Genomic DNA, 24,825 nt, shown 5'->3' with positions numbered 1-24,825 from the left:
TGATACAAGTCAAACAACTACTCTTCCAGAATCAACTATTCTGGTCTCAACACTTTCTTCGCTTCCCTCCCTAAAACCAACCCTTCTCCTTCACTTTGTGACCGAAGCAAGTCTGGAACGACCATTTCTTGGTTTAGGCCGGATTTGTACAAATTGATCTCTCGAATCTAAAGTACTCCCTTGCAGTACATTGTTTATGGTTTAGACTCGTTTCTCACCCACTCACGCGAAATTACCGAAATCAGCAGAAACCGTTTTCACCCTCAAACAGTTGTATAAGGATATATTTATTGGGGTTCAAAAGTAAGAAGATATAAATAATGTACCCTAGACTGAGAGGGACGAAGTCACTCGACTGAAAGGAGAGGAACTGACTCGACCGAACAGGAATTTTCTTTGTCAATTCGAGAAAGTGTCTATTTTTTCCACACTAGTTGTTGTTAGTGCACAAAATTTGAGATCCACATACGAACAATATTCTGATCCAAATAAATAATCAAAATCTTGTGATATATCCCGCACCTCATATCTCATGTGAACCCTACATTGGGTAAACCCCTATAAATCTGTGTGTGCGCGTGATGCACCTCATTACTCATGAGAACCCTACATTGAGTAAACCCTTACAAATCTGTGTGTGCGCGTGGTGGTAGGGGCACGAGTATGTTCAGTACCGAGATAATTTTTTGACCAATGCTATCCCGCATAACTTGACGGGATGACTTCCCGCTCAATCGACTTCTAAGACGTTGATGAACGGCTGGATTTACATTTAGTGTATGACCCGCCACTTTTCTTAAAGGTTTCAAGGTTTTCAGATCTGGATTTTAAATGTGGGAGATCGTGATTTGACGGTTTAGAAGCCGCTCAAGCCGGAAGGCATTCGCAAAGTCACGCGGGATTGCACTGCTCTAATTTTTTTTTAACTAATTTTTGATCCACACCAGATGCTCACACCGGGGAACTTGAAAGTCTCCGTGGTTGCGTGATAGCAACGCCAGAGTCAGACGATAGATAGATGGGCAAGTTTTCAAATTGGCGCCAGTTTTCCAGAAATCGGAAGCCATCAAACTAACTACTCCACTGGAAAAAATTATTTTTGATCATCAGTTCGCCGACCTTGAAATTCAACCCTGAAATAGAATCATGATCTTCGTTGATGGGATCCCTTTTTCAACTGGTTCATCTCAGGTAATTAAATCCTCGGTCTCCTTTCGTTCTCCCTAAACTTTGAAGTTTGACTTCTCAATTGATTTATTTATCAAGATGCAATAATTTGTTTCCCGATCAATCTGATTTGTTTCGAACAAAAGATAAAACCCCTAACTTAACCATCACTTATAGCATTAATCTCAAATTGATTTCAGTTTTAGGGTTTCTTTCTTGATGAATAGTTTTGACCTGTTTTCAATTAGTCTGCAATCTTCACACGAGCCGATTATCGTCTTATCGGCCAATTTACTAGTAAACGTTGATGTGTTCTCTTAGGATACAACTCAAGCCTTAAGCTCCTAAAGCAGTAAATTTCTGTGTATGATTCTGACCTTGAGAACTTTCTTATAATCAGGGAATTGAAGACTTGATTGCTTTGTTAGAACACCCATTTCTCGTGTCTGCTTCAAATAAATTGAAAGCTATTCCAGTGATGAAGGTTTCAGTTATGGAAGGGTTTAGAGGGGAGAGGTCAACACCGGCTAAGCATGTTTATGTTTTTCAAAGAGAGTATGCAACTGTTGATCCTGCTCTTGTGGAGGTAAGTTCTTTGGAAGAGTATGTAGTAGTTTAAATGTGAACAGAAAAAGATAGCTGATTATCTATATCCTGCCTTTGCAATGTCAACGCCTACTTTAGATCTGCATCTAAGTGGGTGAATGGTCTGACCATTGCAGTAGGAAAGAATAAGAAGTAGAACATAATTTATTGGGATTGGAACTAGATCATCTTAGTGGGTGTACGGTCTGACCATTACCCAAATTATTGCTTTTGGTATTCTATCTATCCCTACAAAGCATTTGGTCATTAAGTTCACTCTTGCTATCCGTAAGAGGGCTGATATTGTGCCACTCTGACATAAATCGACATTATATCATCCAGATCAAGTGCAGCTTTCCATATGGACCACGAATTTACAATATTACTTGACAGATTCATCTTTTTGATTTAACAATCGTTGGGTGTTATCTTTTTCAAATTAATAGTTGGTTGGAACAGATGAAGCTACCACGTGTGTGGGGATCGTCATTCGCAACCAGAAGACTGGATGGTAAGACATGATTTCAAATATCTAATAAGTTCAACATCGTAGTTGTAATAACCAAGACAATTGCTTGTTCTTCTGTTTCCCCTGCATGCAGGACCTCTATTGCCCATGTGGATTCTCCAGAGGTTGTTGATCTGGGTCTCACTCAGATGTTGTCATTACTCATTGATCAGAACTCAAATGCAGAGCTGGATGTGCGGTTTCTACTTATTAGAAAGTGTTTTTGTTTTTGTATTTGGTATTTCCTGCATGGACTTAACTATCTCAAGGATGTGAACTGCAGGTGCATATAGTCGGTGCCTTTGAAGATGCTGTAACCAATGTTTGGCCACAATCTTGTCCCTAGTCTTGGGTTGTCAATTTTTATTTGTTTTCACACTTAGATGGCACTATGACAATGTAACTGAAGCACGTCTATTCATTACTTGTGAAGCAAACCAGCGGAAGCAGTGGATCAGAAAGCGAATTGGAATTATATAATCACTCAATTCCTTTATGTTCAAAAATAATTGAAGCTTTGCAGAACAAAGGAAACAAATTTCATATCCAAACATTTTGTGTATTAGGGCATAATACTATGCGAGATTCTGACGGAAATGTGTATCCTGTATTCAATGGGTTCATGGTGAGATGATATTCAACTTTATGATTTCCTTCCCTGTCAAATTTGCTAGAGTGGTTCAAGTCATTAGTTGGAGTAAGTTACCCTTGTAATATATAGTATCTTAGAAGAAACTTCAGTTACAGAGTTGTTTATGTTTTCTTAGGTAGAGACCTCCTCCGGGTCAGTGAGGCCTGCTAGTTTTGACAGAAGTTCAAGATGCCCAGATGAAATAGTTAGGAGGATCCGGGTGACTGTTTCATATTCAGATCCAAGTTGGAAGGGCAAGTTACTGGAGACGTATGATAGCCACAGTGACCAGTATCAGATCGCTCCCTGTTCTTGGTAAGTTTGTTGCACTCTATACCTTAAGAAGCAACCAAAATCGGATTTTTCAAATTATCACCCTCTTTGTTTCAATGCTCTTTAACTAACGCTTGGATATACTGCCATGTTTCTGAAGGACTCTAACACCTGTGTACACTGTCATGTTTATCTAGGAATCTTCGTTGGAAAGAATACGCTCTTTCTTTGCAACAACTTTCTGACTCCGATATCCTCCTCAATTGTTCTACTTCACCTTCTGCTGAGGGACCGGATTTCGTGGACAACCATAGAAGGTACCTATAGCTGTTTAACGAGCCTTTTGCCTGCACATTTTCTAAAACTCGTATCATATCCCACTGTCCATAAATACCTAATTCCACTCTCATCTATGATCATGTGATTATCAGAGAATGATCTTTGTCTTTCGATATCGGTCGAGATTAAATTCTCCTATTACCATGACCTGGTCCCTAAGTCTAGCAGATTCAATATGTGCAATGGGCATGCACTTTTTTATACAATGAATGGAGAGGCTAGGTTTGCTTGCTTATGTAGCGCTAGTGTTGTATGGATATAACCCATGTATACCACTTTTATTATGCACAATTGTTGCACTGGCCTGTGGGGTAACAATGAGAAGATCCAAATTTGTATCTATAAGGATGAGCCCTTATCATGTAGATCCTTCAAACAAAAATTTGGACTGTTCTCAAACTTCAATTCTGAAATGTTACTTGGATCAAATTCGGGTTACAATATAACACATTTTCTCGAGGTGAATCACACTTATAAATTTAAGGCTGTAACTAAAATCATACCATTTCTGTAGGTTGTTTGATTATTTGATCCAACACCCGAATTGGAGAGAAACATTTCCTATGAGGAAACCACGCATCTTCAAGAGAACTGCCAGTGGAGATTGGATTAAGGCCGAGTAGCCTAAGCAGATGAGGCAGAGTCCAAGCTCGTAATTATGATTGTATACTCATCATCTTGGTCAAGTATAGTTGGTCCCATTTTTAAGTTTTTATTTTTATATTGGACATTGTTATAATTCTTCATAAAGAAAATATTGATCCTTTTAGTTGGTTCATCAAGACAAATCCTAATTTATCAAAAATTTGTTGTGATCTCCAATTTTTTTTTTTTTTTTTTTTGATCGCCTATCCAATTTTTTGTATATAAATAACTTTACTAATCAACCCACAGTGGAACCCACAAGCCTAAACTACTTCAATATAGCAATACAGATTTTCTTCTATCAAAATGTATTTTGATTCTCTGGCCGATTTCAATTTTTAATTTGCGGAACTACCCTTTTAGTTTTTCTGTGTGTTTTAGGTAATTTATTACCATGCCATGCTGCCTGGTCCATTCTTGAGAGAAAATTCTCAAGATTATTTGGTAATAGGGGTAGGCCGCTAATACCATATAGGCCTAATGAGATATGATTTATTTTTTTCATTTCTTTTAAAGGTCTTCGGTGTAGTGGTGATTTTTATTGGTTCCATCTCGTTTAATTCGCACCTATGTTGGCTATTTCATTTAACGTAAGTAACTAGATTATGTCATGTAAAAGTGGATCAAAACTTGTAAAAATTTCTGGACGACAGTAATTCTTATATGCATGACAGTAATAATTTCTGGATTAACTCAGAGTCAGTCAGTCAACAGATCACCAAAATGGATCAAAACTTGTAAAAGTGATCACTGTTATGGTTAGGCGCGTAAAAGAAATCGACTAAGCAAATTTACTGACACAAATAATCATGATTATACGCCTAGGGGATATCCACAGATGCACCAATATCAATTAATAAAAAAGGAAAATTTAGGAGGGAAGTTGGCGGAGAATACAAGAGGAACGAGTACGAGCTAAGAAGTTTCATCAGAAACGTATCACTCTGATGAGGTAGTAATAATTTCAGTGGGTCCAAAAACTATCACTGTAGTTAATTTTGTTCTATTCGAACGTGGTTTGATATGCATTTCAAAGTCTTTCAAAATTCAAATTAAAACCGTCCATGACGTTTCCTAATATATTACCTCCTTTTCTAAAAAATAAATAGTACCAAATAGAAAAAGGGATAATACTCCCGTTTTTTTAAAACGAAGGGAGCAAGTCACTTGAGCATGATGATGAAAACATGATAAATTTTTGACCTTCCATTTATCAAGGTATTCGTACTTAGTTTCAAGATTATTAGAGCGTCCCGTGTAAATGAATGCTATCATTCATGATTATTTTTTAGGTTCAAATTTAAGTTTGAGTATTACCCTCTCCATTTCTGAAAATGAAATAATATCATTTTTTCAAATTTTACATTTTCAGAAATGAAAGTAATATTTATAGTAACCCGGTGGAATTTACAAGCCCTACCCTGCACCATTCTTTTACTTATTAATTCTCCCTTAGAGCATCCATAGTGGGCGAGTATAACCAAATTTATGGGATGAGATCGTAACACAGTGGGACGGAGTAAAGATCAAATTTGGACCAAAGATCAAATTTCAGACCAAATATGGTCACGACCAAATTCTAATATAGTCGGGCGTAAATTTAAAGTACGTTTGTTGCTGGGCGTAAATTTAAAGTACGCTTGTTAACGGGCGGAGATTTAAATTACGCCCGATGAAATTTTAATTAAATAAAAAAAAAAAAGAGTGAGGCGGACTTTTAAAGTCCGCCTGTTAAAATTTGCAAAGAGAGGGGCGGACTTTTAAAGTCCGCCTGATGGAATTTTAGTGAGGCGGACTTTTAAAGTCCGCCTGTTAAAATTTATAAAGGATGGGGCGGACTTTTAAAGTCCGCCTGATGGAATTTTAATGGGGCGGACTTTTAAAGTCCGCCTGACCAAATTTTAATCATGTACCGTTGCGTCACACCACGGACTAAACCCAAATTTTGGTCTTTTTTTTGATCTTTGATCTTTGGTTTTGATCGCACCACTGCAGTTGCTCTTAAAACGTCCATAGTCGCGGCCAAAATAATGGACTATACCCAAATATGGTTTGCGATTGAGTGTGATATACCCAGTATGGTTTGTGATGGAGTCATACTGGGACTGGCTAAACAGGATGTAGTCTTGTTTTTTTAGGGTTTGAGACTAAGTCGTCGGTCCAGACTACACCAATATGTAGAGTGACGGTAATATAGTGAGCGTCTAGAGTTAGGTACGAGTGGAAGTGGCGTCTAGAGTAGGCGTTCATAGAAGTGGCGTCTGGTATGGGGCGAGAGTAGAAAGAGCGTCTGAGTTGGGTGCATGTTATGCATCCAACAATCACATGGTCCTTTAATTAACACCGGCACTCAGAACAATGTAGTTAATTTCGGGCGAGATACCGATGATAATATCGATTTCGGTGTTTCACCGAAATGCCGATATTGGCCGATATTTCACCGGCATTCACCGAAATATCGTTTCTCGGTACTCTACCGATATTCACGAAAATCCGATATTGGCTACATTGACTCAGACGTTAATTTTATGTGCGCCCGACTAAATTAACCTATTGGCCCCGTGTTACACGTCGAAAAACCAACCTTTTTTAATCAGATTTGGTATGCCATTTGGTATTGGATCCGTCCCATGACTGTGGACGCTCTTAAAGCCCTAACCCTGACATTTTTCAATGTCTAATGTACTTTAACATCAATAGCCCCTGGTTTACAGAATAGATCTGTCAACTTTTTAAACCAAAGGTTTTCTCCTCCTTTAAATAGGGGCGAGAAACAATAGGCTCATTTTATCATGGTCTTCTGATATTTTTCAGTGAAAATCTAAGGATCCCTCTCTGTGACTGATCAACTCGCCTCCATAGGTAGCCTCTCTTTCTCTTTCTTGAGGTTTATGGTAGAGCTATAATTCTCATATTCTCATGAGCTGTTTTTCTCTATAGTTTTTCTTTCTATGCATGGTCGATGTTCAGTCATGATCTTAATATGGGTACTATAATCAATTTTTTACCGAATATAGTAAAATTAGAATCACATTACAACTATTAATGGAACATAAGGATCTCAACAAATGAGAACTTCCATATTTCATTAGTTTCTTCATATTGAAATGGATATTTCATGAGTTTCAGATGAATCTTAAAAGAAAACAAAACTAATCTTAGTTTAAATCCTCTTTCCTAATACACGTATACAAACTATAGAAGCTGTTACCATATTCCAGCTGGACACTTCTGTGTGTCAGATTATACTAACGTTACTACATTTTTACATCAATCTGTACTTATTCTCATTTATGGTTAACATTATCATTAATTCCTTTTTTTCATTAATTCCTTTTTTCAATTTTGCATCAGTACTGCAGGTTGAAAAATCCATGGCATTCAAACCCTACAAGAGAACTACCTTCAATGATCGACCGGTAATGGGAAACAGCAACCTTCTTATAAGTACCATTGATCAATCCATGATTAGGGATCATTTAAATTCTGTTCCAATTAAGCGTCAGGTAGTAGCTTTAATTAACAGTGCTGATAATAACCATGTTACTGCGCATCAACAATCCAAGTTTTCAAATGTGTCTTCATCGAAAGCCATTCGAGATATCGATCTCAATGCCATACCTGTTAATGACGATGATGTATCAGACTCTTCAGCATTAACTCCTCCTCGTTCACTTGTAAGTACTACTAACGTTAATCTCTTTTTCTTTGCCATATAAGTCCAAATGCAAGTTTGATCGTCGAGATTAAGTTCTGGAGTACTTCTCGAGAAATCCTGCTTTTGATTAGAGCTTTACATAAAGAATGTGGTCGAGTGATCGACTATTGATGAGTCCTATGAATCGTGCAAAACAGGTTATTCCAATGCAGGCACAGATAGAGTATTACATTGGGATTTGGTATATATTAATGAAAATGGATCCTTTTCTTTGCACTTCCTCAACCATCTATATAATCCGATGATCATGGTAGGTATATGCATGTATTCATGAACAGTTTGATGGTTAAATCATATATTTTCAGTTCATGTGATTAATTAAGGTATTTACCTCGTGAACATAAGCCAATAAGGTGTTAGTAATCATGCTCGGATTGTTTGCAGTAATGGACAAACTGAATCATATTTAGATGAGACCCATGAGTATTACACTGACGGTTATTATGCCAGGTCCAAATGGTTACATGCAAACACTCCACGTGTCAATACATTCCTATACTTGATCGATTACTTTGACTCGGAGTCATTGTTTTCTGTTCAGTTCGTTTGTGTATTAATTAAGCTATTTTATCAATCGGTCTGGGCTCCAATGGCGTAACATCCTCAGATTACCTTGATGCACGCCATATTGCCAAGAAAAATAAATGCATTAGAATTGTACCCTTATGCAGATTGTAACATGCTTCTTGTTCTTGAACAGGAAACGGTTTTGAAAAACAATAGTGGCCCAGAAACAAAAAGGCTTAAACTGAACAGTGCAGGGTGGAGAGCTAGGAGTAGTCACAATAACCATTACCCTGCCTTGAACAACAACAACATCAACAATGTTCGATACTTTGGGTTGACTAATGGCGCGACAAACATAAGAGGTGGAGGAGGTGGTCTTTCCATATTATCAAACTCTATGATGCGCAACCATTTCTCGGACCCTGCATCAGTTGAAAACTTTTTTCTCATGAATTACCCAAATAGGTCTATAACGAGTTCAGTAGCGGTTTTTGGAGTAAGAATGTCTGGTCCCAATCCTCCAAGTGCTCCAAAGCGGTGCCAATGGTGCTTTACGACTTATATACCCCATTGTGGCGAAATGGACCTCATGGGTTGAAGGTAAATAACTTTCACTAATTTTGATAAACTTACTTTTACTGTATTATTTAGTAAATTTTACGTCTATTCTTTACTGATTTGGTTGATTTGGTGATTGTTTTTCAGACTCTGTGCAATGCTTGTGGGATTAGGTTTTTCAAGGAACAGAAGAAGGTTAAAGCTGGAGTCATCAAAAAATTTCATGGAGATAGGATTTAGTTCAGTATCAGGAGTTTAATAAAGCTCAAGTTGATTTTGGTGTTCTTTATTGAGTCCATGTTAGTTGAAATTCCATCAATCTGTAGTTTAATCTGAAGATTTAGATCTTGTTTGTTTGCAGCTGACTCGGCGTCTGGATCTGAGTCAACCTCTGACTCGGGCCGAGTCAGCAGTCAGACCGTTTGTTTTGCATTTTGAGTCAGATCTGACTCGACTTATGACTCAGACATAACCCCTGACTCGGACCCATTTGAGTCAGGTAAGAAAATACCCCTGACTCACGGGACCAAACCACTGACTCACGTTTTTTGAGTCAGATCTGACTCAAAACAAACATATTGAGTCAGATCCAGATGAGTCAGGTGATTTCACTCAGATCCAGATGACTCAGATCCAGACGACTCAGATGAATCAGGAGTAAACAAACATAGTGTTAGTTGATAAGTTCCCAATAATCTATCTTTTGTTTCGTTCTTAGTTATTAATCTGTTTGGTTATATGCATAATGCTTTGAATGACTGAATGATTTTCTGCCCAAAATATGTTGTTGATTCAGCTAAGTTAGCTTAACATTATAAATTACAAGAAATGGCTCGTGGATTCTATTAATCTGCAGAAGTTTTCTTTTTTCTAAACTTACACCCACACAAACTAGATTTTGGTATCCTAGATGGAAGGTGCTGTGGCAGAGGTATTGACTGCAGAGGTATCTCAATGTTGTGTTCTTGTGCTGTCACTTTTACATAGCTGGCAATCCGTAGTATATCAGTGCTTCCTCTGGTGTGCAAAACGTCACTTGTGGACTTCATTTAGTTGATCTGTGGTGCAGTTCAAATATTTTCAAACTACACAAATACCACCAGGCCTTGGCTAGTTGGCCGCATTTCATGACTACAGACATTGGCAAAAGGGTTCTAAGCAGTTTGCTGCAGAAACTCTGCGCAAAGCAATCTGGAGGCAATCTTAGCGTAAATATTTTACAATAACTGATTCTCACACTACAATAAAAATTCCCTTATCTTGACGAGCTGCATTTTCAAACTTGGAAGATAGCTTTAAAAGAATGATTTTTTAGGGACCATGGTTTTTTTTTGAGGGGACCATGGTTTTATTAGGCCACCTTCCCTATAGTGATAAGGGGTGTCCTAAAACGTTGAAATGACTAACCTACCCTTAACCTAATTTAATTTAAAACCAACCTAATAACCACATATATATATATAACCACCACCTCCTCCCACCACCACCGCCGACCACCGCCGATTACCACCACCACCACTTCCGATTATCACCACCACCAACCACCGATTACCACCACCACCACCGCCCACCACCGCCGATTACCACCACCACCACCTCCGATTATCACCATCACCAACCACCGATTACCACCACCACCTTCTCCCACCACCACCGCCACCGCATATTTAAGAAATGTAACAACATCAATGCAATCACAATTAAGTTCGGTTACATAATAATTTTATTGAGTATAAAAGACGCCAGCCGCAACCTGATTCTGCCATGGGACCACTCCGGAGGTATTTTCCAACAAACCCTTCACTTTAATTTGATTTTGATTGCTTCAATCGAATAGAAATCATCAAAATAGGGTTTTAATAGGAGTTACAGAACCATGTTCGGTTAGGACGATTTTCCAAAAAACGCTAGTTTACTAACCGAACTTCTTGAAAATGAAGAACACGAAGAACAATTCGGTTCTATTGGATTTAAAACTAAGTCACCGAACTCTCTATTCGGTTGTTTCGCAAAAAATTTTAAAACTACAAAGTAACCGAACTCCACCCTTAGAACCAAAAAAAACAAATCCAGTCTAACCGAACTGTGTTGTTGTGGCCACTATGTTGAGTTCCAAAATAACCGAACTTAGCCAATAGAGTTCGGTTTGTTCGCAAAAACTTTTAAAACTACAAAGTAACCGAACTTAGCCAATAGACGCTGGAACTTCACATTTTTTTTGTTTGTTAAGTTCGGTAACTTCACAATTTTATCGCAGAAACCGAACTCAGAGTTCGGTTGGTTAGCTGTTAGGTTCAAGTTTGCGAAAGAACCGAACTTTGTAAACTTATATACTCTTATATTACGTAAAGTTCGGTTAGATCAAAAGTGCATGCAATTTGCGAACCAACCGAACTTTGTACACCAAAGTTCGGTTAGTTGAGAACCAACCGAACATAACGCTGTAACTCCTAGAAATTCTATTATTTGAGAGTTCGGTAACCCGCGTGTTTGGAACAAGTAACCGAACTACACTTTCAGATGAGTTCGGTTACTTGTTCATCTCACGGGGCAACCGAACTACAGCTTCAGATGAGTTCGGTTACTTGTTCTTCATATAAAGTAACCGAACTGTTCAAAATCCAGTTCAAATCCGGATCATTTTGAAGATTAAAAAATATTCTAGGAGAGGATGGAGATGAAGAATCAGATGAGTTTTCATCATTTGAATACTCAAACTTAGTGAATTGGAAAAAAAAAATTATTTTCCATGTTTTTCTCCTTCATCTTCTCTAACTCTACTCTCTCAATAATTCTACTCAACTAATAATAAACCCATCTTTTAATTTAATCTCACTAATTGTTTTTAACTAAATCATTCACTAATCATAACCTAAAATTAATTAAGAGGGTAGATTAGGTATTAAATAAATAACTAGATATGGGGTGACCTAAAAAATTACTTCTAATGCCTTTACCCAAAATAAAACCATGGTCCCCAAAAAAAATCATGGTCCCCAAAAAATCATTCTTTTAAAACCCAAAAGTACTTATGATTTCAATCACCTAGGGGTGAGCATAAAAACCGGAACCGCGGATTTAACCCGTATCCGTCCGCAAAATTACGGATTTCACCCAAACCGCAAGACGTATGGGCCAGACACGGGTGGGATTCTCAAATCCGCATGCGGTGCGGATGCGGTTGTCATTTGAAAACCGCGGATTACCGCAACCGTAGAAAGAAGCAAAGTTTTCTTACCTGAGTATGAACCTAGGCCCAAAGAGAAAGAAGTGAAGTTCTTTGATCACTTAGTTAACTAAATTAATTTAGGCCCAAAGAGAAAGAAATAAAGTCCTTAAAACACTAACTGAATTTAGGCCCAACAAATAGAATCAAAACTAAGTTAACTAACTGAATACAATCAAAACTAAGTTAAGACACTAACTGAATTTAGGCCCAACAAGTACAATCAAAACTAGGTCAAATCCGCGGTTAATCCGCAACCGGCCCATACAATCCACGGATGATTGGGCCGGTCACGGTTCAATTTTGCAAATCCGCAACTTTGACGGTTCGGTTACGGGTGACCCCTAATCCGCAACCGTCCGTTACACACCCCTACAATCACCCAAAAAATTCAATGTCAGCGAAGCCCAGCTCCATCACCAACCGTTGAGCGCCCTTTGTTGTGCATATACCACTACCTACAATACACCAAGTCCACCAAGGGCTGTACAAGGTCTTGAGTAATCAACCCACAGACCGAGGGTTCTGGCAACTTAGGTGCAATTTTGACTCCACCGGCCGGAAATGAGTTTAGAAAAGCATTGCTAATGGGATTCAACTAAAGTCATACTGCAATTTAGATAATCAATTTAATCATCAGAAATGCATGATAGGGTTAAATCTTTTGTTACTGATATTTGTCATATCCTCCTCACCTTACAGAAAATCTGCTAAATCTCTAGGAATTAATAAAGCCTCAGATAAGGATTTACATAACTACAAATAAAACATCAGTAGAAACCTAACTGACTGACAAGATGAAATTAGAACAAAAACTGGACCAGATAGAGAAAGGAAAGGGCATCACATCCCAGGCTTACGCAAATCACTTGCACCATGTGCAAAATGGCACTTCTCCCCAAATGTGCATGACCCCTTGGCGAAGTTATCACACATCTTCGTCTTAAAGTTGTTACCTCCTGGCCCATATGCAGGTGTCGGTGCTCCATGAGGCTGATGGTTCTTCATAGGTCCCGTGGCAGCAGCAACATTAACAATTAATTCGCGAACCATTGCACTAGCTTGTTTAATCTGATCAAAGGTACCCTCAAGCTCAATGTTTTTCAAGTTAGGATCCGATTCATGCTCCCGTATTGCAAGCTTCACTCCAGTCAGACGGCAGATTTGCTTTGAATTTACACCACCCTTCCCTATGATTGCTCCGGTAAGAGACGAATCTACACTGATCTTAGCAGTTGCGGAGGCACCAAAGCTTGCTGCAGCAGCGAGGCTTTGTGGTGGAGGTTGTTGCTCGTACCTACTAGGCATCCTACCCATCATATGTGAAGAAGGGGCCAAAGATCCTTCGTACGATGGGGCTTTCCCAAATTCCCTCTCTCCATGGGAAAAATAACATTTGTCCCCAAATTTACAACCTTCTGCCGAGTTAAATTTGGTGCACATTCGGGTTTTAGCAGATGTTGGAGATGTAATATCAGGTGTCATTGGTGGTGGGCCCACTGCATGTCTTGAAGGTTGCATATGAGTTTGGTTTCCACCTAAGTTGGTCATCTGAGACACTGCAGAAATACCACCAGGTACATAGTGTAGGAAGTGGCAGCCCTCGCCAAATGGACACCCCGAAGTACTGCATTCAAAAACATAATTACCAGATCAGAGACAAAATGCATATTTACACTAAAGAATAACGAGAGGTTTCAGTATTTAGACTATGTATCAACGTCTTACGAAAAGTCAAAATAACTAGTACACTAGTACACACTAAGTATTTAGACTATGTATCGACATGAATTGCTAACTACTACAAACTCCCATCAATAGCCTGTTTTCTACAGCAACAAAATAAACACGACCAAATCTCCTGCACAAGTCATAAGCCTGACAACCAACTGCCTGACCTGAACACGGATCTGGTTTGGCTGCAAATATAGATCCATTTGTCTTTTGGAGTATGGATGAAAAATTTTTGGTAGCGTCCTACATAATGTGAGGTACTTCCTTAATAATAACAGACAGGCAACTAAAAGACATCTACATGTCTCACCTTGACAGTTCAAGATGTTCTATATCTTCCTAAGAAAATATAATCAGTTTTGATGTACACAGTTGAACGCTTGCATAAGTAAATCTTGGCCAAGTGATATATGGGTTACATTAGTACCATCATGTTATGTGTGTTTTTGTCTGTTTGCCTGTTACCAGGAAATAGTGACCAGTATCCATTCATCGTATTATCTAAACCAATATACTAATGATATTTTTAATCGAAAGCCACCAAACAAGATAATCCTTAAGACGACATCTTTCCTCCAAAAAAAAAACTGCATTTGAGCTACAGATTTCCTGGCAAAAGTGGTTAAATATGACTGCAACTTGAAAATCAACCATTTTCTCTGTGACAATTACTTTGTTATCTTGATTAAAGCAAATAAGATTTCAACCTGTTCCACAAATTAAGATTCCCAATTGATTAGCCTTGATAAATTATCTTAGATTGTGAAAAATGTAAAATATAACTTTGTTAAGAGTTACAAAATTTGCAATAGACAGAATTTTACACAAGTTGTATATTAGACAGGTTAAGATTAGAACCTGAAAAACTTTGTGCATGGCTTTGATTTGCTTCCTATACCAGGTGTAAAGGTCTCCATTTCTGTTGTAGAACATTAATTACTTTCCCTTAGTTAAATTTGCGTGAGTTATTAAAATAATTATCAATTGATTAATATTTGAATACACAGTCATTCTTTACCTGCTTCTACAAATTTTCCATTCACCAAAAATATAATTATCAATTTCAAAGAACGTATAGTAGCCAAAACTTCCAAGGCTCCACCTAAAACTAATTCTTTCGCTTTACATTTTCTTTCTTATACAATTGGTTTTGAGGTAAGTGAAGTATACAGATGATAAAAGGTTTACTATAAGAACTTTTAAAAGGTGATTTTCATAATAATATGAAAGACATGATTCTAGGTTTCAATCTTTTGGATATTGAACTTGCGTTGCACCATAAACAAAGCCTTCTGGCACCCAAACAAGAACACCTATTGTTTCCACTGCCATAAGTTCATTCTTTTTATGCTTATAGGTATGGGGTTCTGTGAATATGATTTTTACAAGTGGGAAATTGAAACAAAACAGTACCCATTATATGGGTTAAGGATGAGATAGTTATATGGGTGAAGGAGGTAGCTGAAAGAAGTCATAACAATAAAAAAAGTTAAATTTAGAACATTATGTTAGGTTCTGCCTATCTGTTCTGTCCAAGACAACAACAAAACAAGTACAATGTTGTACCTAATCGCAGCTAAAGATTTTCACTAGAAAAAATCAAATTGGAAATCCAAGAAGAGATAAACCAAACCTTAGAAACTAAATAAGCCACAACAAAACACAAAATCAGCATAATAATACCAAATTAAACACAAGTATGAAAACAAAACCCTAGAATTGAAACATAAAAAATAACCATTAATAAGATGAACAGACCTTGTTTATTCCGCTTGAATCCGCCATTCCCATTAAAAGCAGCATCAGGTCTACCTCTTTTGCGAGCTGGTTCCATAACTATACTTATACCTATGAATGAATTGAATTAAAGAAACTGAAAAGAGATGAAATACGAGGATGTGAAATTAAGCGAAACCCTAAATTTAGTGAGTAAGAGGGGAATTAAAGTAAAACCCTAGGAAGGTAAAAGCGAGACAGGGAGGCAGAGACAGAGATCTGAAACAAAGAGAGGGAAGGAGAACGAGATATCGAAGAAAAAAAGAGAGAGAGATACAAGGATAAAGAATTGAGAAACAAGTTCAAGAAGCCTTTTTTATTTTAACGAATGGACCAACCATGACTTAATTAATATACTGATGAGACCAAATTACCCTTTTCTTTTCTTTCTGGACTTTAAGGTATTGCCGTATATGTACGATGGGTCTGCTGACTCTGGTCTGGTCGGAATCGGATTCACTATTCACCCCTCCACCAAAACTAGAACCATCCAATGTACTTCATCTAGTAATGGTTGAGAAAAAACAGTATGATGCTATGATCAAGTGTTATCGCGGAAGAATTCCATCATCCACTTTCCGTGCCAGTTTAGTATTTGGAATTATTCATGAAAGTTCTCGGTATTCAAAACGGCGTTTGGCACTAAACAAAATAACGTTCAGGATATAACAATTTGAATGGCGCTTGACTTGGTCAACGGTCCAACGCGAATCACACAACACTGTACGCCAATCAGAATAGTGTGTTTTTGGTTTTCAACATTGAAAACCGTCGGACTTTCCTATACCTATTCTCTTCTCAAAATCACTCAAACACTCTCTTTTTCTTCTTATTTAAAAGAAAAAAATTCCTAGGTTCCCCCCCTTTCAATTTCTTACCGTCATGAATCTAACAAATTCAATTATTTCAAAGGGTTTGTTCTTGGGTTCATAAGGAATCTCTACATACTTCAATTTCTTATTTTGATTGACAATCCAAAAAGAGTTAAGTTAATTTGTGTTCTCTCTTTGAACTTTTTTCATGATTTGATAAAAATAGTTGAAAGATTGAACAATGATATGACTGTTGAACCCAAATATGACGAATTTGACATGAAAACTTAGGTTTTAGAAGATCAACATAGTTACTTTGCATGCTTTCTTATTTTCAAGAGGTTAGAGATCATGAAATTGCCATGAATTAACATGTTTTACTTTAGATTATGTAATCAATTTTGAGCATATTGTGTGACTATATGCCTTTCATTTGATGATTTATATAGATTACAGATGACTATATGAAATTGAGCGGAAATGATTGGGAAGAACATATTTCTAAAAGTATAGACCCAACTGATAAAACCAATGTCATTCAAAATTCTCCTCCCTAATCAGCATGCTAATTCGATTTGGTACAACAACCACACCCAATATTTCGCTTAGCAATCTGTATGGACAAACTCCAATATACTTTCTAGAGAATCAACTAGACAGTCAGATTCAATCTAGAGAAAAGTATATTGAGGAGTTAATATCTTTCTCACTTGATTTGATCTTTACTCAATCAAATAAGAATTTGCGAGTGATTATCAAATACAAGGATAATAAACTTGGATGGTACCAAAGACCAGTATCCAAGGATCAATCAATTTCCAATCAACAACCAAGGTTGGATTTCAAAATTGATCGACACAACGCACAACCTGTGATATTTCAATTATATAACAAAATACAATGCAGAATAGAAATAACACAGACACCAGAAATTTTGTTAACGAGGAAACCCCAAATGCAGAAAAACCCCGGGACCTAGTCCAGATTGAACACCACATTGTATTAAGCCGCTACAGACACTAGCCTACTACAAACTAACTTCGGTCTGGACTGTAGTTGAACCCCAATCAATCTCACACTGATCCAAGGTACAGTTGCGCTTCTTACGTCTCTGATCCCAGCAGGATACTACACACTTGATTCCCTTAGCTGATCTCACCCACAACTAAGAGTTGCTACGACCCAAAGTCGAAGACTTTAATAAACAAATCTGTATCACACAAAAAAGTCCACATAATAGATAAATCTGTCTCCCACAGAAATACCTACGAGTTTTGTTCCGTATTTTGATAAATCAAGGTGAACATGAACCAATTGATAAGCCAAACTTATATTCCCGAAGAACAGCCTAGTATTATCAATCACCTCACAATAATCTTAATCGACGCGGTGAAAGAAGATATTGTGGAATCACAAACGATGAGATGAAGATGGTTGTGGCTACTTTTCTATCTTTCCTATCGGGGATATAAATCTCAAGCCAATCGTTACGATTGTGCTCAAAACGATAGAATCAGCAATATCAGAGTATCGGTCTGGCTTCACAATCCCAATGAAGTCTTTAAGTCGTTAACCTGGTTTTCAAGAAGAAACCTAAGGTTAAAGGAGAATCGACTCTAGCTAATACAACTAGTATCACACAGGAAGTGTGGGGATTAGGTTTCCCAGTTGCTAGAGTTCTCCCTTATATAGTCTTTCAAATCAGGGTTTGCAATCAATGTTAGCTTGGTAACCAAGCATTCAATATTCACCGTTAGATGAAAACCTGATTAGATTCAAGCTAATATCTTTCAACTGTTAGATCGAAAACTTAGCTTGTTACACACAAATGAAATGTATTATTTTGGGTTTATGTAACCGTACCCAAACATGAACATTTATTGGTTCAACAATAGTTAACCAATGGTTAGCCATATGAGCACTTTCATATCAACCATGTTCTTCTTCACCATAACTAGTTCAAATGACTCAAATGAACTAGTTAGAGAGTTGTTCAATTGCATGTAAATCTTATGTAACTACACAAGACACAATCGAATCAAAAACGATTTGATTCACTCGAATCGATTCATGAACTATATAGCCATGGTTCGCATTTAGCATTCCTTAGTTAATATAAATAAATTCACAAACAATCGTCTTTAGATATAACCATCTTAAGTTCGCAGACTTAGTTCGCGGACTTAAGTTCCCGGAAGGAGTTCTCAAACTCCAGCAGATTTTCTCGGGTCGAGAACTTCCGCTAGTTCGCGGACTGGGTTCGCGGACTGAGTTCACGGCTCTTGTTCCGGTTCTCTTGATCAACAAAGTTCGCAAACTTCGGTTCAAGGAAAAAGTACTTATACATATATGTGTTTCCACACGATGCTTATATCCATCATTGGTTATTTAATATAAACTCTCATTTCAACCATTGAAACATTTTTAGAGGACATTTCGTCAAAGTAAGCAATTTTCAAGGTGATTGAAACGTGTCATGACTTTCGTCACTAGGTAAAGACGAACTTGGCCAAAGCAAAAGATTACCAACACATATTTCGAGAAATAGATAGGCGAGATAAACTCGGCTCGGAATAACAAATGTGTATAATCAAAGTCTATATAGCAAAACGACTTTTATCTCAAAATAGGAGATATAGTAGATAGACTTTTGAGTGATAGATAAGTTCAAGTCTCCACATACCTTTTAGTCGATGAAGATCCACCAGTTCCTTGAGTAGTCCTTCGTCTTGTATGATGATCGCCATGGAGTTCAACTACACTTTATATCCTAGTCCAAGACTTAGCTATAGTAGACTAGAAATCAAGACTTACAGTTTTGATCACTAACATTGAAAAAATGCTTGGGATAGCAACGCATGCGAGTTCGACCGAGCAATGCTCTAACAATCTCGCCCTTTGTCAATTTTAGTGACAAAACTATCAATACATATGGAATACAAAAATAAATGAATTATCTTTTGTAGCTCCTATTCCACATGCCTAATCTTCAACATTACTCGAAATTTTCGTAACTTCCAAGTACTCCAATGATCCCAAAGATTGTAAGTTCAGCATCATCGTTGTTGAAAATCCTTAGCTATAACAACGAGAAAACAAGAGTTCTCAATCATTGTTATACAGTGTCATAGTATCATTATATATCATCAAAGTTCAATTGTATCACAACTTCGACAATAATACTATGGTGATATGTATCTCTCCCCCTTAGTCAATACTCCGTCTCACATGAAAACCACTCCCCCTTATATAATGATCCGAAAACCGTATGTATTTGTAGTGTGAACTACATATTAATTCTCCCCCTTTTTGTCAATAAAATTGGCAAAGGTACGAAAACGTGATCCTAATGAAATTTCCGAAAGAGACATTTCATGACCAAAAGAAAGCACATATCATCTTATTTGGATGCAATCATATATCCGAAGCTAAATGCATTCATCAAGGAGTTTATAAAGATACAAGATAACCCCTATAATATTCCACAACCGCACTCCCCATAAAGATTTGCCAATTAAGCACAAGTTCAATTAAGAACTCTCCCCCATAATATGTCATTCCCAAAGGAAAAACAAGAGCGACCTTAATTTCAAAAGAAAAGAAGGATTTCTTTGGACATAACAAATCACATACAAGTATGAATTTGAATCCAAAATACTCAATTAAATTAACCATAAGAGAACCCATGATCAATTTAATCGGAAATGCTCAACATAAGTAAACTTATGGAGTCTCAAAAATACACAATTAGATTAATCACAATAGTAATCAATTTAATTGGTCATGCTTGACATAAGAGAACTTACGGAGCAACAATTAAATAACCAAATGAAAAAGATTGATTTAGTTGAACATGCTCGACATAAAGTACCTCACGGAGCATCAACTAAGCTAATAATAACTCAGTCGATTGTGCTCAACATAAGACACCTTATGGAACAACACAGTATGTACGCAAAAATTGTGGATCGGAGGTCGACCTTATACCGTGGAATAAGCAAGGATTCATTCTATTTTCCATCACCATTTTCACAATGACATACAATAGACATAATCCTTGTAAACAAAAGATTTTAACCTATCATAATAGGCTTAACTTTTGTATTTGTCAAAAGTCCATTCCTTCTTTTATCAACACATGCATATCGACATATAAAGGACTTAACTTTCGAAAAGGTATGGGACAATCACAGTTCACGGAAGCAAACACACATATCCCTGTTTATGGGTAAAAACTATTTCTGCTGGTTTTGATAAATTTGGATGTATGGGTGAGAAACGAGTCTAAACCTAAAACAAATGCACTACACGGGAGTACTTTAGATTCGAGAGATCAATCTGTACAATCCTGGCCTAAACCAAGAAATGGCCGTTCCGGTCTTGCTTCGGTCACAAAGTGAAGGAGAATGGTTGGTCTTAAGGAGAGAAGCGAAGAAGGTGTTGAGGCCAGAATGGTTAATTCTGAAGGTGTGGCTATTTTATCACTTGTATCATAATTTGGAACTGGCTTGCGGATTGAAAGCTATCAGTTCTTTGGTATTTTTCTGGATACTGTGTTGTTGTTCTCACCAAAACTTGTTGTTTGATGGAAATAGGTAAAATCTATTTATACAAGTCATAATTGAATATACCTGGTCTCGTATGAAGTGGGAGTGATTGAGTGATGGAAGAGTGGAGTAATGTGTAATTGCCAGAAACCACGCTTCCACTATGAAGGAAACGGGTTTGTTTACACCCACTACTTCTTTCCTCCACTAACCGCCCTGTTTTCCCGACACTTTCTTATGATGGACGTGTTGCACGTCGCACGCTGTAAACCGTCAGACCAATACCCTGATGAGCATCCCCCAGTTTGTAACATGTTTGATGTCTCGAGTATTTTGTGAAAACGTGTAGCAGATTGCTACGTGTGGCAAGTCAGAGTCCGGAGACTTGCCATAGGAAAATATCATGTGATGCTATTAGGCTTGCCTTGGCTGGCCGCCTAAAACTTGCCACAAGCCTGTCAATTCCATGACGAATTCGGACGGCTGAAATTGTAGCTTATGAGAAAGGATGGCCATTGATTATGGCCACATCTTGTTGTATAGTAAAGTGGCTCATGGCGTAGCCACGACATAGCGGCATGCCAGTGGTGTAGCCGTGGCATCTGTTTTGGCATATTGGTGTTAGACCCAAATATGGCTCTTGTTTTGGAATATTGGTGTTAAACCCAAATATGGCTCCGGCAACATTGGCCTTGTTGCCACATCAATCCCAATGCTCTGGAAATTGTTACTTAGTTTGGTCGGCGTAGCAACTTTGCCTAAATTAGGGTTTGGTGTGCCAAAGCCCTAATTAGTGCATGCGGCATGTGGCATGTGGCCGTGGTGTATCGCGTTTTGTGCAAATGGTGCCATAGCCGCACCAAAGGAACCATAGCCAGGCAATCATGTTGAAACGGCCACATGAGTAAGGATTTCCACAGGTGGCTATGATACGTCCACATGAGTAAGGATTTCCACAGGTGGCTATGATACGACGCCTTTTTTAGGGTTTCCCGGGTCCCGCGCGACTCGTGGCATATAGTATTTCAAATCAGGTTTGCAATCAATGTTAGCTTGGTAACAAAGCATTCAATATTCACCGTTAGATGAAAACCTGATTAGATTCAAGCTAATATCTTTCAACCGTTAGATCCAAAACTTAGCTTGTTACACACAAATGAAATGTACTATTTTGGGTTTATGTAACCGTACCCAAACATGAACATTTGTTGGTTCAACAATAGTTAACCAATGGTTAGACATATGAGCACTTTCATATCAACCATGTTCTTCTTCACCGTAACTAGTTCAAATGACTCAAATGAACTAGTTAGAGAGTTGTTCAATTGCAAGGAAATCTTATGTAACTACACAAGACAAAATCGTAGCAAAAACTATTTGATTCACTCGAATCGGTTCATGAACTATATAGCCACGGTTTGCATTTAGCATTCCTTAGTTAATATAAATAAGTTCACAAACAATCGTCTTTAGATATAACCAGCTTAAGTTCGCAGACTTAGTTCGCGGACTTAAGTTCCCGGAAGGAGTTCTCAAACTCCAGCAGATTTTCTCGGGTCGAGAACTTCCGCCAGTTCGCGGACTGGGTTTGCGAACTGAGTTCGCAGACTGAGTTCACAGCTCTTGTTCCGGTTCTCTTGATCAACAAAGTTCGCAAACTTCGGTTCAAGAAAAAAGGACTTATACATATATGTGTTGCCACATAATGCTTATATCCATCATTGGTTATTTAATCTAAACTTTCATTTCAACCATTGAAACATTCTTAGAGGACATTTCGTCAAAGTAAGCAATTTTCAAGGTGATTGAAACGTGTCATGACTTTCGTCACTAGGTAAAGACGAACTTGGACAAAGCAAAATCTTACCAACACATATTTCGAGAAATAGATAGGCGAGATAAACTCGGCTCGAAATAACAAATGTGTATAATCAAAGTCTATATAGCAAAACGACTTTTGTCTCAAAATAAGATATAGAGTAGATAGACTTTTGAGTGATAGATAAGTCAAGTCTCCACATACCTTTTAGTCGATGAAGATCCACCAGTTCCTTGAGTAGTCCTTCGTCTTGTATGATGATCTCCATGGAGTTATTGAGCTCAACTACACTTTCTATCCTAGTCCAAGACTTAGTTATAGTAGACTAGAAATCAAGACTTATAGTTTTGATCACTAACATTGGCAAACATGCTTGAGATAACAACACATGCGAGTTCGACCGAGCAATGCTCTAACAAGTATGTATTGGGAAATGGAGGATTTAAACTATATTATCAAAGCTTGTTTGATTTTGCATAACATGGTTGTTGAGAATGAAAAACGTGATTTGGATTGGGGTAAAGTCATGAACCAACCAATTCCACAAGTTACTGTAATACCGAGGTCATATAACGTGTTAAGGAATGATGAGGCCTTTATCCAACTTCGCGAAGATCTAATAACACATTTGAACACGACAAGGACTCAGATATGAATAAACTCCACCTGAATCTCCTCGTCCTCCGGAAAATTATCTTGACGGATCGGATGGTGAAATGAATCTCACCGATGTTTACCCCACCGGAAGAACGAGCTATTTATATCTTTATACTTTCGGATAAACTTTCGTCATATTTTTAGAATTGTTTGGGACTTCACTATGTTAGTAACTTATCAAGATATCATGATTTAGAAAATTTATTTTTATTTTAATTGTTAAACTTTATATTTTCATTGTTTATTGAAGAGTAGAAAATCAAAAATACTAGAAAATAACTAAGTATGGAATTGAGAAATTGTCTTCGTTTCTGTATAGGTTTTGGGGAAAACGTTATTATTCTCAAATTCAACGACACTTCTAAATCAGAGGTTCACATTAGAACGCCAATCTTAATAGCATTTCAGTGGCTAGTTTTTCGAATTCTCTCTATAAACTGGGTTCTTCTTCTCAAATCAAACCACACCAAAATCTTTCAATCTCAAGATTTTCTTCTCCATTTCCCCTGAAAGTCTCATTGGATATTCATCTCCATCTCTTCTTTCAGTTCATAATTATTTTTTCTGTTGCAAGTATGGCAAAATATTTAGTAGTCGAAGACATTGCCATTACCAAAGCTTGGATAAGCATTACACTTGATGGTGTTGCCGGAGTGGATCAAAAATCAAATATCTTTTGGGAGAGGGTAATCCACACTTATGTAAACACTTTTGGGGATAAAAATAGTAGAACTGTTCACAAATTACAATATAGATTCGGTAGCTTGAAAAAAGTAAAGTTTATGTTGGTATCTTACGAAATTTGCATAGTAACAATGCAAGCGGATGGGGAATTGAGGATATCGTAAGTGTTAGATTTATTATAAATTACATGTATATAAATTTGTTATATTGTTATATTTCTAACTTGTTTTTTTTTTGTTTTTTTTTTGTAGGAGAAAAATGTTAGATTAGAATATAGATCTATTCATAATGGAAAACCATTCAAAAATAAATAGGTGTACCAACTTTTTGAAGAACACGTTTTCAGATATAAGGTATTAAAGTTACTACTAGTAGTCTTGCTAAAAATAGATGACTATCTAATTAAGAGGTTTAGTAAGTACTCTGGGCAAGCTATAAATCTTTACAAGTATGGTATAGCTTTTAGCAACAAAATGGACAATTGCGTTAAAAATCAGATGGCCAGAGTATCTGGATGTCCCTATTTTTATTCAAAGAAACAAATTGGAGTATTTTGGTCATTTGCAGGGTAAGTTCATGATGTATTATCAAATTAGAAGAGGAAGAATCTTAATCAACCAGGTAGGACTGTTATGATTC

General features: G+C 37.3%; 3 protein-coding genes across 3 annotated transcripts; 2 read left to right on the top strand and 1 right to left on the bottom strand.

The window, feature by feature from the left end:
• The first annotated feature begins 950 nt into the window (after positions 1-950).
• On the top strand, positions 951-4,325 carry LOC113307943 (protein N-terminal asparagine amidohydrolase-like). Its single transcript, XM_026556414.1, has 9 exons — positions 951-1,191; positions 1,568-1,753; positions 2,199-2,263; positions 2,355-2,454; positions 2,544-2,582; positions 2,694-2,885; positions 3,028-3,206; positions 3,362-3,481; positions 4,018-4,325. Exons 1-9 carry the CDS (start codon positions 1,147-1,149, stop codon positions 4,124-4,126), a joined length of 1,035 nt encoding a protein of 344 aa, XP_026412199.1. The 5' UTR covers positions 951-1,146; the 3' UTR covers positions 4,127-4,325.
• A 2,625-nt stretch (positions 4,326-6,950) lies between these two features.
• LOC113309193 lies at positions 6,951-9,391 on the top strand. Its single transcript, XM_026557603.1, has 4 exons — positions 6,951-7,010; positions 7,503-7,825; positions 8,567-8,973; positions 9,079-9,391. Exons 2-3 carry the CDS (start codon positions 7,523-7,525, stop codon positions 8,969-8,971), a joined length of 708 nt encoding a protein of 235 aa, XP_026413388.1. The 5' UTR covers positions 6,951-7,010; positions 7,503-7,522; the 3' UTR covers positions 8,972-8,973; positions 9,079-9,391.
• A 3,381-nt stretch (positions 9,392-12,772) lies between these two features.
• On the bottom strand, positions 12,773-15,968 carry LOC113313288 (zinc finger CCCH domain-containing protein 14-like). Its single transcript, XM_026562037.1, has 3 exons — positions 15,650-15,968; positions 14,750-14,810; positions 12,773-13,784 (listed from the first exon to the last, which is right to left on the bottom strand). Exons 1-3 carry the CDS (start codon positions 15,723-15,725, stop codon positions 13,001-13,003), a joined length of 921 nt encoding a protein of 306 aa, XP_026417822.1. The 5' UTR covers positions 15,726-15,968; the 3' UTR covers positions 12,773-13,000.
• Between the last annotated feature and the right edge of the window lie 8,857 nt (positions 15,969-24,825).

Source organism: Papaver somniferum, chromosome 9 (genome assembly GCF_003573695.1).
Source record: "Papaver somniferum cultivar HN1 chromosome 9, ASM357369v1, whole genome shotgun sequence".
Classification (NCBI taxonomy): domain Eukaryota; kingdom Viridiplantae; phylum Streptophyta; class Magnoliopsida; order Ranunculales; family Papaveraceae; genus Papaver; species Papaver somniferum.
Note: the sequence above shows the minus strand (reverse complement) of the source record. Positions and strands in the feature narration are given on the sequence as shown.